At 41.7% G+C, this 14,306-nt stretch overlaps 1 protein-coding gene across 11 annotated transcripts in view; it reads right to left on the bottom strand.

Moving 5' to 3' along the window:
- Nucleotides 1-1,487: 1,487 nt before the first annotated feature.
- The window catches only part of casz1 (castor zinc finger 1), a 241,870-nt gene continuing 229,051 nt past the window's right edge, over nucleotides 1,488-14,306 (bottom strand). For 9 of the 11 annotated variants that reach the window (XM_015378156.1, XM_015378155.1, XM_015378154.1 and 6 more), the window contains 10 exons: nucleotides 13,844-13,907; nucleotides 12,780-12,937; nucleotides 11,639-11,761; nucleotides 11,224-11,544; nucleotides 10,709-10,907; nucleotides 9,477-9,648; nucleotides 6,441-6,589; nucleotides 5,733-5,985; nucleotides 4,759-5,121; nucleotides 1,488-3,079 (listed from right to left, as the gene is read on the bottom strand). In XM_015378156.1, coding sequence (XP_015233642.1) covers nucleotides 1,827-3,079; nucleotides 4,759-5,121; nucleotides 5,733-5,985; nucleotides 6,441-6,589; nucleotides 9,477-9,648; nucleotides 10,709-10,907; nucleotides 11,224-11,544; nucleotides 11,639-11,761; nucleotides 12,780-12,937; nucleotides 13,844-13,907 — 3,055 coding nt within the window. In that variant the 3' untranslated portion in view covers nucleotides 1,488-1,826. The remainder of the gene's footprint in view (nucleotides 3,080-4,758; nucleotides 5,122-5,732; nucleotides 5,986-6,440; nucleotides 6,590-9,476; nucleotides 9,649-10,708; nucleotides 10,908-11,223; nucleotides 11,545-11,638; nucleotides 11,762-12,779; nucleotides 12,938-13,843; nucleotides 13,908-14,306) is intronic. The other 2 variants (XM_015378159.1, XM_015378160.1) reach the window with 1 other exon arrangement.

Genomic DNA, 14,306 nt, shown 5'->3' with positions numbered 1-14,306 from the left:
AAGCAAACTATTATGAGGCTATTTGAATCTTTAACTTTTTTATTATTCATTTCTCCTTTTTTTTTTAGGATTTTCTTCTTTAAAGGAACCCGTTCATCAAAGAGCATTTTGTTCATATATAGGTATTTTTACAGAGGAAAATACTGTACAACCTTTTTTTTTTTCCCTCTTAAAAACAATATGCGGAGGAATATGACTTACACACATTATTATTATTCCCTCTATCATGATCATTTATTTCCAATGCCAAGCTCAGGAGATAATTCAGTGTGTCCACTCCTCAGTCGTACATATTCACTTGATTAAAAAAACCAAAGCAAGGTTCTGACAGATTTATAATTTAGCGCTACAATAAGCGAAGCATTTTACGAATTCTTTGAAAGTCACAGTTCATCTTAGTGTTTCGTATCGGGGCGCGCCATTTTTTTCTATTTTTTTGGCGCAACACAGTTCCTTTTTTATTAGCTTTTTTTATTATTTCAAATCATCCAATCACAGAAGAAGCAAAAAATAAAAACAAGTCTTTAAATAAACCACAGAACAAGAGTTTGTTGTCACACTAACATCTATTTGTGCATAAAAGCAAAAAAAAAAAATAAGTGAACTAAAACAACATCTTTAAAGCAAATTCCCTGTTAAATGATATATATCATTCTTAATTTCTTTTTTTTCTGTTTCAGACAGTAAAAATGAACCTAAAAAGTGCAAGAACACCCTAAATTTTTTTTTTCATTTGGAAGAAGACATAAATATTAAATAAAAAGCATTACAACAAGAGCTTAACCACAGCCATAGTGAATGAAAAAAAAAACAAAGTAAAACAACTAAAAAATGCCGTCTGGACATTTTTTTTTTTGCGATCTGTACATTTTCAACAAAGAACACACTGCACTGATGCTTCCTCTGTGGGTGCATCCAACCCCCAAAATTGAACATCAGGAACCCTCCCTGGCCTCGCACCTCAATATGAATTTCAACAAAAAACACATTCTCATTGCAAAAGATACAAATGTTAACAAAAACATTGTTAAATATACTCATGAGTTTTCTGTTATCACTGCTTTTTATCGTGGTCAGCGAATATAAAAGTGCACTATTCACGCACAAACTTGATTCCTCCACAGGGTGGGCGGGGTTTAAAAAGTATGCTAGCACTGGGTTTTTAGCAGATTTCAAGAACAGAGAACTGTTGAGGCTGAGAGAGACCAGATTGTTGGTCATTTCCATGTGAGAACAAGTAAACCAAAGAGAAGGGAACAAGTAGCCCCGTTCTCACTGTGTCTAATAATAGTTATAATAATAATACAGAAATAAAGATCAAATATCTGAAACACCGCCTGTTCCTCTTAGTGATTCACATCCCTATTTCTTTGCAGTTCATGTCGCTAGAAGTTTTCCTTTTTCTCAAAAAACCATCATTCATACAAACACACACACACCTACATATATAGTTATATAGAGAGATTTGTTTTTGTTTTTCTAAAGTGTTTTTTTTTTTCCACACAAAAAATGTGAAAGAAATAAAAATAAATTAAAGTCAAACATGCACGCACACAAAAAAGACTGATGTGTAGTAAAATGCTTTACACGGCTGCCTGAACTCTGTGTATCTCGGTCTCTTTTTCTTTAATGCATAATTTAATTTATAATGTTGGTCGTTTTGTAAACATCTTGATGAATCGTTTCGCCGGGCCCGTCGTTTTCGTCACGCCGGCGCCGCTGTTGTTGTTTTGGAGCGTGATGAATGAGGCCACTTTCTGTTTATTAGTGGTACACAGAATGTTTCTGCAGTTCCTACAGTCCCCTGTGGGTTTGACGGTCTGTTTTTATGGGTCAGCATCTTGCCTTTCTAACTGGGAAGTATCAGAGTGGTTTACGGAAGCCTCGTAACTTTCACCGTTGTCCTTGTCACCCTCCGGCTCCTGTGCTGAATCGTCATTCGAGTCAGTGTTAAGATCATCCTCTTCTTCCTCCTCCTCTTCCTCCTCCTCGTCCTCGTCATCCTCCTCCTCCTCGGCATGCGCCTCCTCTTCCAGAGACAGGTCGTCCTCAGCGTCCCCAGACGTTCCCGTGTCATCCAGCTGGGATTTGGCGGTGTGTAACGGTCGTGCTGCATCGAGGTGCATCTTCTTGCTGAGGTCCAGCGAGTCGCTGAGGCCCAGGCCTGCGGCGTTCTTTAGGAAGAACAAGGAGCTGCTGGTGTTGGTGCTCAAGTTGAGGGAGCTGTCGAGGCTGATGGAGGATGGCGGGTAAGAGTGGTTGTAGTCAGAGGCGAGGCCCCCTGGCTGGTAGATCATGGAGGGGACGCTGCTGTTGTGGGACAAGCCATGGAGACCGGCGGGCGAGGAGGTGGAGATGCCTAAGGAGGAGGGAGTGACCGCCGCCATGCTCCCGACAAGATGGTGCATCTCCCGTTTGGGCGACACAGACGGCAGTTCACCCCGCTCCTGCTTCTCGTGCTTCCTCTTGTGGGAGTCCATCTGAGACATGCCCACCACCGTGTGCTTGCACTCTGGGAAGGTGCAGTGGAAGTGCGAGCACTTGAGCTTATATTTGCAGTCGGGAACTTCACAGTCGGCACTGGAACTAAACTGGCAAAAGCCGGCAGCGCTGATCACATCTTGCTTGCCATGGTGCTTGCGGTGGGCTGTCACCTTGGTGCTGTCGGTGCAGCGGAAGCCACAGCGCAGGCAGTGGAAGTGGGTGCTGTTGCCCGAAAACTGGCAGTCAGGGAAGTTGCAGCTGAGTGAGGACTTAAAGCGCTTGAAATCGTCCAGCACCAGGTTGTCCACGCGGTCATGGTGCTGCGCGTGCTTGTACATGTGAGTGCGACCGCAAAACTTGTAGCCGCAGTTCTCACGCGTGCAGTGGTAGTGGGTCACCTTAAGGGAAAACTGGCAGCTTGAGTCCTTGCAGTTCTCATACAGGTCATAGCGCCGGAAGCCCTCAAGCATCATCCCCTCGTCCAGCATCTTCCGAGACGAAGGGGTTTTGCGCCGCTTGCCGTATGGAGACATGTCTTCAATGATCCAGAAGCGCTTCTTGGCGCCGGTGGCCGTGGGAATGGAGATGGTGTTGCCTGGAGAGAAAGAGAGGAGCACATTAAAGCGTAATCAGCTTGGCTCCCAAAGTAAAACCCACAAACTACAAGCAAATTACTGTCTGGGTTAAAACTCTGATGTTGAACTCTCCCCAGCCAGAAGTGGCTCGCAGCTGAGTAAGCACACAAAGCCATATTTTTTTTCATTCCTAATTCCCAGAATGATTAAAGGAGTGGGGAAAGGATGATAGATTGACTGTGGAACATGACACTTTTACAGAGTGTCTCCGGCCCCCAAACAAAGAGGGAGCTGTGAGTCCTAACCAACCCTCTTATCTCTGTGTTGCTTTATGAGGGGCACCCACCTTTTGCAGCACCCTGGGGTCACTGCTAATGATGCGATCCCTGTTCTGCGCGACAGGAAGCAGTGGGCCTCGATAAAACTTAAGGCGTGATTAAAATAAAAAGCTGCTGATGCAGCCTTGTTAATGGAGACTAAACAAGGCCCAGGCTTCGTGGAACAGGTGCCAGATTTACTGCTCTGTCTCTCGGTGCAAAAGTAAAAGCACACACAAATGTGTCATTAGAGCAAGTATGCATGTTCATCCTGTTGCTTCAATGCTGCTGCTTTTTTTCCACATACGGTGCTGGTGAGAAGTTTAAATTGACCCACCATGAACATGCTCATAATCCTGTGCCTTTAAGGATGTATTTGGTTTATACTTTTATTCAGTGTGCACTGAGGAAGCCACAAAGAGTGGGGAATAAGTTGAGCAATCATTTTTAATTTCTGCCACGGATTTTGCACAAAGTATAAAGATATTTCCCTGTTTGGATTCAAGGGCTGTTTTTGAAGACTGACCAGTTTTATGTGCATTTAGGATAATTTAGCATGTTCAGCAAAAAACAAGGAACCAATGAGGTATAACCTACAGTAACTGGAAACAATGTAAGTACCAGTGTCCCAGTATTTATTTATTTATTGTAATTTTTTGTCTCTTAATTGCATCTAATAGCAACTATCTATTAGACAAGGTCTTTTTAGTTTTTAATACCACGATGACAAGAAACCACATATCACTCCACCAACTGTGAAGCACGCCATGGTACCATCATGCTTTGGGTCTATATGACAACCAGAGGGTATAAGACTACTTTAGAAAACTTCCACTTCACCTCAAGAGGTGAGGTTTGAATTATAAACACATCTGGGTGTCCCTACTAAAAAAAATTATCCTAAACATTAAAACTGATGTTGGAAGCAATAAAGTAGCCAAGCAGCAAAGGAGTGGATCAGACCTTAAAGCCCCCTTAAAATATGTTAATTGTAATTAAAGCTCTTTACCAAAAACCAACTAATATCCATGAAACATTGAAACAGATTTAGACCAGCGGCTTTAAAAGGTGTAGGTTGTCTGCTATGTCAAGCACATTGTAGATTTTAGCCTGGGTGTATAATGGAGTTTGAAAATGACAGAAAATCCACAAAAAATTCAAACCTATGCATCGAATTCCTGTTCTTAATAGGCAGAGTAGCTTTATCTAAACAATTCAAATTCATCATTAAAGGCCCCAAATTAATGTAGCATTCATGCCGATGCTAAGTGAAAGTAAACTTTTTGCTGATGCTGTTAAAAAAATACTTAATTACACAGTCAAAGTCTGCACAGGGCTCAGTAAATGAGAGTGACAGCTGCAGTGTTGGTTTGGATAAGTACCTGCAGCATCCTGCACTATAGGGACGTCATTTTTAACCGGAGACGGAGTGGCAATGATGGGGCTGAAAGCTGGTGTGTTGGTTGGCATGACAACACTCCGAGTGGCTCCCAGAGAGGCGCTGAGCAGAGAGTATGACAGACAGGATGGAGAGAGGAGGTATGGGAGCGAGGGCAGAGGAGGTCGGAGGAGAGCGGGAGGGAGAGACGGGGCCTGGGACTGGAGGCCAGGCTGAGGAGCGGAGGGTGGAAGAGGTGGTGGAGGAGGAGGTGGGGGTGGAGGAGGGGAGGAAGGAGGTGCATTTTGGGTGGCACTAGTGTCAGCAGGGGTGGTGGGTGCAGAAGAGGTGGCAGGGCAGCCTTGTCCTAGAGAGACAGGTTGACCAGAAGGAGGTGAAGGACAGGCAAGAGGAGAAAAAACAAGTACACCAAAACAAGGGCCGGACCACACACACACACACACACACACACACACACACACACACACACACAGAGGGATCGGAGGTAAAAAAAAGGAGAAAGACAAAAGATAAGAGAATGATACAAAATGAGGCCTAGGTAACCCAAACACCAGCCAAAACAACAATTATGAGAGTCGTGGATCACATCAGCAACGCGTGTAGAAATATGAAGATCACAGCCAGGCTTAAGACTTAGCACAAACAAAGAAGAATAAAATAAACTCCACATAGTTCAGCAAACTTACAAGTACTAGAGCTAACAGGGTAATTTCTTATAACATACATTGTGATCAATCACCACTCATTTACAGAATGGTTTTATGACAAAGCAAACATCTCGTCCACGAATCAGGAGAAAAGAACGCCTTAGTGTCAAGAATCTTAGACAGGATTATGACTCATGTGTCTATTCATCATAAGTCAGACTGCTGAATCATGACATATAAGATCAAAAATGCATGAAATGAAAGTGAGTGAGGCCGAATGTTGTCTTGTTTGATGTCACTTTCCCCTCACCTGCTGGAGAGCTGTCATTGCCCACAGGTGTGCTGGTGCAGCTCCTGTCCTGGTTGGAGGACTCGGATGAGAGGCCCAGGGGACTGCCTCCTCCTCCCCCTCCTCCTCCTCCCATGTACTCCAAGTAGTCATCTGTGTCATCCATGATGGAAGAGGAAAAGCCTGAGGTGATGCCAGGCTGGGACGTCACACCCCCGGACACCAAACCGGTGGCGTGCTGCATCTCGTCTCCCCTGTGGCCAAGCGGCATCACCTTAAGACATGCAAAAAAAAAAAATTACATCTCTGGAGAAATACTTTTTGACAAGCAAAAAGAAAAAAAAAAAAACAGAATTTCTCAGGAAGAATGAGCTTTATCCCGCTGTATTTTTAAAAGCATAAAACTAATTTAAAACGAACAGAACAAGAAAATCAACATGCTTCAATCCACTTAAGGTACATTCTGTGCTCTGATGAAGAGGTGTGACAACAATGCACACTACAGAAGGGAAATTTCAGTAAAACACAGTCACGAAGGGTTTTTCGTCAACTAGTGTGACGGAAAATGATAAATCGATCTAGTTTTCTGACAGAGCACCGCATCTTTCCCTGAATCTGACTCATAGAGCAGGAAATGTAAGGTAAGGCTTGAAAACACAAACAAACAACCCCCCAAAAATCACGCTGAAGATCGGCTTTGTGTTCCTTCATCCTGGTAGTAGTGCATACCTGGGAGGGGACTCTGTCGAAGTTCTTTCCCAACATCCTTCTCATATGTTTGCGAGCGTGTGAGGTCATCTGGTGTTTGAGCAGGAAGGAGAACTGGCAACCCTCTCGGATGCAGTGGAAGTGGCTGTTGACCTGGTTGTACTTGCAACCTGCAGAAGAGAAATCGGCTTTACTGTTAAGAGTGTTAAGATGTTGTAAGCAGTTAATATCTCAGCTGCAGTAGATGACTCTCTTGGCTCCTCAGTTTTTCTAAAGCCAGTTAGCATTGCTTATTAGTTGTTCCTACAGGATGTAGTTGCTATGATAGGGATAAAGTCAAAGCAGGCCATGTTAAAACAAGTCCAATCTCAGCTAGAATTGTATAGAACTGCTGCTCAGAAGAAGCAACAATAAATAAATAAAAATAAGTAACTTTATCGCAATTTTAAAATAATCAAATATTCTTGAGTATTAGTTGATATTTGATTCTAAACATATCTTTAGGGTTTAACACTGCTTTAGTTTTACATCTGAAAGCAGCTCTGATGGGAAATGCTTTACATACTTGTTACTCTTGTTTTAGCAGGAAGATCACTCATCGTGCAACTTCTACCTTTATTTCCCATATAAATATTTATCTGCTTCTGTGTAAATAACTGCCAAATGCAAACATGATGATGGTTTAAAGGATTATAAAACATAATTTGCATAAACTGCTGGGACATTTATAAAATCTTTTTTTTTTAGAACAGTAGGAGTTCAGTTTGGCCTTAGCCCATCCCTTATTAGCTGTTAACATTACTCAAAGTATCACAATATATACTTTGAAGGAAATGCCTTACATGTTCCAAGCTCACAGAACATTGCTTCCAATTTCTATGTCGCATGTAAATAACCTTTGGCTTCTGTCTAAGTAGTCCTCTAGTAGTAATAAAATGCGGTCCAAAGGGTAAGAAATAAAACATTCATCATACGCCGCTTAGAGACAAAAGTAATCTTGAAAATGTTTCAAAAAAGTAAAAAAAAAAGAAACCACAGGACTTTGTTTTCCAAGTTTGAAGACATTTTGCTTCCCATTCAAGAAGCTTTTTCAATTCAAAAAGTCAGAATTAGCATTGAGTTCCAAGCTTTATAGAAAACATACAAACTGAACCGGAAGAACAGGTTAGTAATGGGGAGTCGTTGAGGTCTTTGTTAGCCTATGATACCCAATACTGGTCTATGTCTCTGTAAGGGGGGAGCCGTTAGGGGCTTTGTTGGCCTGGCTGACCAGGCGAGATGTCTTGTTCCCCTGCCTGGCGATTATTATGGCGAGAATTATGATTGCAGTTGTAGGTTTATGAGAGCTAAAACCTGAGTCCACCTCCTCTGTTGTGAAAATGTTAAAAGTCTGCTTTGGTCTTGGCTCCTCTTGGGCTAACCGTTAACTTTAGCCTCTGTTACGACTAATCTGGGTTTATTCTAATTAAAGATATAAAGAGATATATGATAGAAAACTTTTGAAAAATTCAGAAATATCCCTTTAAACTCTTAATGTGTAGATTAATTCGTCTCCGACTCTTAGCGAGACATCTCGGAGTAGCTAAAGCGCTAAAGGCCACGATACCAACGTGAGGGCGTTCTGATTAGATTTAACACAAAGAGAAGTATTTTTAGTCTTTTTTTTTTTTCTTTTTTAATTTCATGATATGGCTTAGACAAAAGAGGGATTGGGTTTCAAAGTGTTTCGGAGTGTACATGTAGGAGGAATATTAGATCACCGGTGTCACACAGAGCAAGTCAAGGCTTCTGTGCACTAAACCTGTGGAGCTCTTTTATTACACTGACATTCTTTATTCAATTAGGAATTTACATAAATAAATTCTCATTTTCTGTGGGCCAATAATGCACACACATCCCTCCAAACCAAAGTAAATATACGATTATTACCATATTAAATTCATTTCTCAAAGTATCTCTGTTGTCGTTTCTCCTTTTGTTCCAAATTGTTTCTGCTGTCTGCTTCACAGTCTTCTGCTCTTTTCTCTTGTTTTAAAACTGGTCTAGGTCTAATTGTTTTATCATTTCAAATTAAATGATTGTTCCGTTTTTCTGCATGTTAATCAAACACCATTATATAAAAGCAGGCAGAAATAATTGAAAGAGTAACATGCTGGGCAGGTGCTAGCATGTCAGTAACCATGGCATCAGGTTTAAGAGAAAAACATGCCTGTGTCATCAAATAGCTCCTGCACACACGCGCCGGTTTCAGACACGCAAAGTTGAGCAAATAACAGTAACCCCCGTGACACAGAGGCCCTTTTGTGAGTCAGAAACCAGGTAACATCATCAGCGGTGTTCAGTTTAATGTTGCTGCCATGGATACTGGCAACCCATCAATTCTTTATGACTGGAGCGCTGGCGATGGTAATCCTTTCTGCCCTTTTTTTTCTACCCCCACCCGCCTGAACAATGCGGTCGGCAGATCGGACTGGGGACAAAAAACAGCTGTTTAGGGCCTGGTTTTGTTTGCTTTGTTTCAGAAAAGCTTGTGTAACTGCCTGACAAAAAGAGAAAAAAAAGAAAAAGAAAAACAGATCACTTTTAATTCATTTTCTGTGCGATGGCAGCGGCGGCTTTGAGGCAACACAAACAGGCTGAACCAGACAAGCCAGATAATTAACAAACACAAACCTAATTGCTCATTTCTGACGGCGGCAGAGGAAAAGAGGAAAACAACCTGGATGTGATTGCCCTCTTTGACATTATTGCTCATATAGTAGCGCAAGCAAGACTTCCTCTGGGACTCGGGGTTGGCATTGTGAATATGCAAAAATGCGGCGACAAAATCTGCGAGGCGGGCCCTTGTTTCGTGCCCTTTTTAACTGCTCTCACAAAGCATGACACTGTGTTTGCCAACACTGGGCTCTCTCCCTTTGTAAACACAGAATATCCTTTTCCAACAGCCAGTAGAAATCAATGTACATCTCTCTCCACGTAACTCCTTTTAATCCTTGAATCAAAAGCTGCTCAAAAGTTGCTCTACATATGGAGGATGAGAGAAACGTTCTCTCTTACCCAGTCTCCCACACTCCTCCCTCTTGGTGAAGTATTTGAAGCCGTTGGCAGCGCGACGCTCTGCCTTCTCATGCTTTTTGATGTGCCAGGGCAGCTTGGTGGTGATGTTGGTGACGAAGAAGCAGCCTGGCCTCAGACAGTGATAGTGGCCTCTCATCCTGAACTCACAGTGCTGCAGCACAGACAGATAAAAAAAATAAAAACAAAACAACTAAGGGTTAATATACATTTGTTATGTAAAATTTCCATAAAAAACTAAAAAGCAAAAATTAGGGAAGTGAGTAATGGAAGGAAGTTATTAGGAAGGAGGAAAAGATGGGCCCGACAAACGACAGAAGAAATGACATGGTTAGAAAGTAAAGTAGTAAGGACACCAGGTGGTAAGAAGGAAGAATCAAGGATCCTTTCTAGAGGATGAGGAGAAAGAAAGTAATGACACATTAAGGGTATTTAGCCTGCACATTCTAGTATTTAATCTCATTTTCAGAGTTTCTTTTGCCATACTAATGCAGACCAAAACTTAAACTTCCCCAAGAACTTGACCAATCGGATTTCCTGCATCTCTTTCACCGCTCCTTCTGTTTTAATGGCTATATTGAAGTACAAATGTTCTGCATTCTTTAGGCTTGTCAAAAGCTTCCCCCATTCACGTCTGCACCACCATCTGCTTCCAAGGCTCACATCCCATAGGACCAGGCCAAATAAGATCTGCTCAGTTCAGGAGAGGGGAGGCTAAAAGGAGGCGGACGGGGGTGAAGAAGGAGGAGGAGGAGAATGAGGGAGGGGAGGGGGTTGGATTTTCTGTGAGACGGGTGATTTTCGACACATTAATGAATTCATTTAAATGGTTTTGGAAATACTGGCTCATGAGAGAAGGCAGGGGGGATGCCATTTAGGTTTGATTTGCCAAGCATTCCCCTGATTTTTGCCCTATTCCAGACAGCCTTGTTTACTGTGCAAGTGACAATGATTTATTGGGTAATATCAGCTAAATTGGCCTTTTCTGAGAGGAGAATGCGGCAGTCAAAATGACATCATTGACATATAAACAGGCATTACTGGGGTGAGTCGACTGTCTTTCTCAGCAGAGATGGAAGACAGGGAGCAGTGGTTGTGAAAGCCTTGAGTCAAATAACCTCAAAGACTGGTCTAATAGATAGCATACTTCATGCTTAGAAAGCTCCAGGAGATGACAGCCGGCAAAAAGACTCCTGGGATCCAACAGCTCTCACCTGGTTGGGACAGAGGCACTGCAGGGAGTAGTAGGAGAACTGGTCACGGACATTGACCAGGTTGTTGTTTGGGTTGATGTGGTCCAAACAGTGGGACTCTGCTTTTCCGGAGGTCTTGCACACATACTTGCAGTTCCCAAACAAGCAGTGAAAGTGGAACTTGTTGGAGTATTTGCAGTCAGTAGCCAAACAGGGATCACTGCATAAACAAAAGCGAAGGATGGTTAAATTGGCCACTGGATTCAAATCAGATAAAAGATACAGAAAATATTCCTTGTAAATAGTCTCCAAAGCACTCAAAAATTTTCACATGGTGTAAAATTAACACACATTTTCTTTCACTAATCTTGGACATTGGTCTTTTTTTTGTTAACTCTCTTCCTGTCCAGCCTGTCAGGTTAGGTGGATGGCCAAATCACAGGAGACTGATAATTGTGCTATACTGACAAAATGTCACGTCATAGTTCAAGTGGTATAAATAGCTTTCTAAGGCAATGAACAAATACTGAACATACTTCTCTTGAAATTGCAGGAAACCAGGTTTGACTTGTGGCTTGGCATTCTCCAGAGAGGTGGTGGCCAGAGGGGAGTTGGCGGGCAAGTTGGGCATCGAGGCTGGCATCTGAGGGATGCTTCCAGTCAGCTGCTTCCAGGCCAGCAGGGATGGGGGGGGAGAGCTGTAGCCACCAGAGGATGTGAGGTTTGCCACATCCATGGATGGATTGGTGGCTATAGATACAGGGGCGACGGGCTGCGGTGGGGCCGCCTCACTGGGCTCCTTACTGTCACTGAACGGAGACTCAGGCTTTATCTTCAAGGTGGCTCGAAGGTGGAAGCTGAAAGAAAAGATGGAAGCAGCCTCCGTTTTTTTATACTGATCAACAAAGCAAAGCGTCGTATTTTCTAAAAAAGAAGCGGCATGACACTCACTTAGCATGTTTTATGGCCCCGTCCACAGTGCTGAAGAGTGCACCACAGTCCTCTACCAGGCAATGAAAGTGCACCTTCTGAAGGAAGTCACACTGAGCCTCACAGAAGTCATCCGTGTCAAACCTGGTAGATACAAAAAAATCCACCTAAAAAACCTGCTTTCTCATCAAAGATGACACTAGTTTAAGTTCTCACAATTGTTTCAGTAAATAGTTTCAGTTCTGTCAAACGGTAAACCAAGAAAAAATTCCTGTAAGGTTGGATTCTTTATGCCTCAGGGGTTTACAGGTATAAGGGCTTTACCAGATGCAAGAACGCAAATAAGGTGTGATTGAAGACTTTTTTTATTCGAAATTTCATTTTCAGCAGCACTGAATCCTGAATACTGTAAGTTTTGAAGAGCCAAGAAATCACCCAAGTAGTATGTGTCTAGCTATAATGAAATATGATGAACTATAAGAGCAGAACATCATGCTATAATACAAGGAGAACCAAGAACAGATCAAAAACTAAGTAAGTACTATGTATTGGTCTGGAACGAGGCTCTTTAGGCCCAAGACAAGCTACCATAATGAATGCAGCCATAACATTAAACTCTGTCTTAGGGGTGTAAAACGCCAATGATTTGTTTAGATGTAAAAAAGCTTGTAAGAATACAATGTTATTGAACTTTAATAAGACTGGTGAAATCGTTGCTCTTTATCAGACAGCCCTAAGGAAGCACAGACTGTGAGTCATCAATTCATGACCTTAAGCTCACCAACTTTTGCACGGGCCTAGTCACAGTCAAAAAGATGCTTTGGGGTGAATGTACGTAAACATGGCATTCATGCCAAAAAGTTTGTGAAGAAGAGAGAAGCCAAAATTTCTTAACAGAACTGTAAAAGACTCATTGCCAGTAATTGAAAACGTTTAACAGCAGCTGTTGCTCCAAGAGTGGCACAGTATGTTTTCAGGCGGGCAGGTAATTTTCAAACAGTTCCAGTTTGGACCGCTTAACTGTTTTTAAAAAAATTATAAAAACAAGTTAATTTACTCTGGTTTTCTAAGTTGAAAATTAAGGTGTGAAAGTAAAGGAAGAATAGAAACAATGAGGGAGAAAATGCTTTTCCACAGCACTGTAAGCTCTTTTTTTTTTTACCTGCGGAGGTATGTCTTCCAGATCTCAGTGGGGTTTTCTGGCCTCTTCAGCACTCTGTGCATGTACTGAGCTGCCTCAGAGGTGTCGTGGACCTGGCCTCCCTCCAGCTCGGTTTTCAGATTCATAGCATTGAAGAGGGCAGGGTTCACCTGGGACATCTACAAAACACACATGGTTTCTGAGCCACCATCCCACTGGTTCTGGCAGAGCATCAATATGTTATGAAAAGAGTGAAGAAATGCACTCGAAATTTGGCAAAGCAAAAGACAGCAGTAGAAACATGCTGGCTTTTTTTTTTTCTTGCTTGAGTTTGGGCCAGGCGTATTTGTTAAACGTCCCCCTTGGGGGCGTCTGTTAACCTTTTCATGCGATGCGGTGGTTTTAAATCAAAACCCCAGAAGTCTGACACAACAACGGTGAAGCTGTTAGACAACTCAGAATCTGCTTCTAATGTTTACTGTGAGGGTGAAGTTAAGATGTCTAAGAAAAAAGCTTTAAAAGAGTTATCAGTTATTGAGAGAAGAAGAAAAAAATTTGACTAATCTGCCATTACATCATCAGTGTGATGGAAACCACCCAGCACATTTGTATCAGTCAGATCAGATTTATGGCTAAGACCGTGTCCATTTTAATCTTCACACAAACATTTAGATTTCCTTACGTTCACATTTAGACTTGTTAAAAAATGAGGGCAGTGCCTTCTTTTTTTTTTTTTTTTTCCTCCCCGGACTTTTTAATCAAATAATTTATAAAGTCTATAAATAAATATAGAGTGAGGCGGGGAAGTTAAAGTATAAAGGGAGGGGGGAAAAAAATGGAAGGCAAGTTCAGAACAGCTCATCAAAAAACAAACATCTCTATATATCTGGCATGGCACCGAGCTACTGCTTCATTATATTAATTTGTGAGAGGTGCAGCGAAAATTACAACGTATGAAAAATGGCTGGAAAATTTAAATGATACAAACTCATCTTATTAGCGGTGAAACATTAAAAAACAAACAAGCCCCTCCGTGTCCCGCTAATTTGTCTTGGGATGAAAGGCGTTTGATGGATGGATCTTACCTTATTCATAAGCGAGGATAAAAGAGATGTATTCCCTGGTACAGGGTGTCCATTTGATTCATTACTGAAACAAGGAAAATGAACAATGTTTAGTCAAGATTTGCATGAGAACAGTGAATATTACTATTTATCACACAAGGTATGAAAGTATAATGAAGAAGGAAAACGTTTCTTTTTAAGAAACATGGTGTAGGGAGGAGAGTTATTGATAAATAGGGGTTGATTCATCACTTATCACTCAATCTGATGAAAATGAATTTACTTATAATAAAAAATGTTGCAATTCTGCAAAAAAAAAAAAAAAAACACAGTCAATATTAAAACCAGAGCTAAACACAGATTACATTTTCATCTTAATTATGGCTTATTGGTGACCAGGCCCAAAATGGAAAATGAGAGTATACCTGAAATACAATGTTAAGTGTTTTCAATATTAGGAAATACTGTAGCTTCCAATTTAGAC

The sequence above is a fragment of the Cyprinodon variegatus genome, unplaced genomic scaffold (assembly GCF_000732505.1).
Source record: "Cyprinodon variegatus isolate N-32 unplaced genomic scaffold, C_variegatus-1.0 Scaffold165, whole genome shotgun sequence".
NCBI classification, from domain to species: domain Eukaryota; kingdom Metazoa; phylum Chordata; class Actinopteri; order Cyprinodontiformes; family Cyprinodontidae; genus Cyprinodon; species Cyprinodon variegatus.
Note: the sequence above shows the minus strand (reverse complement) of the source record. Positions and strands in the feature narration are given on the sequence as shown.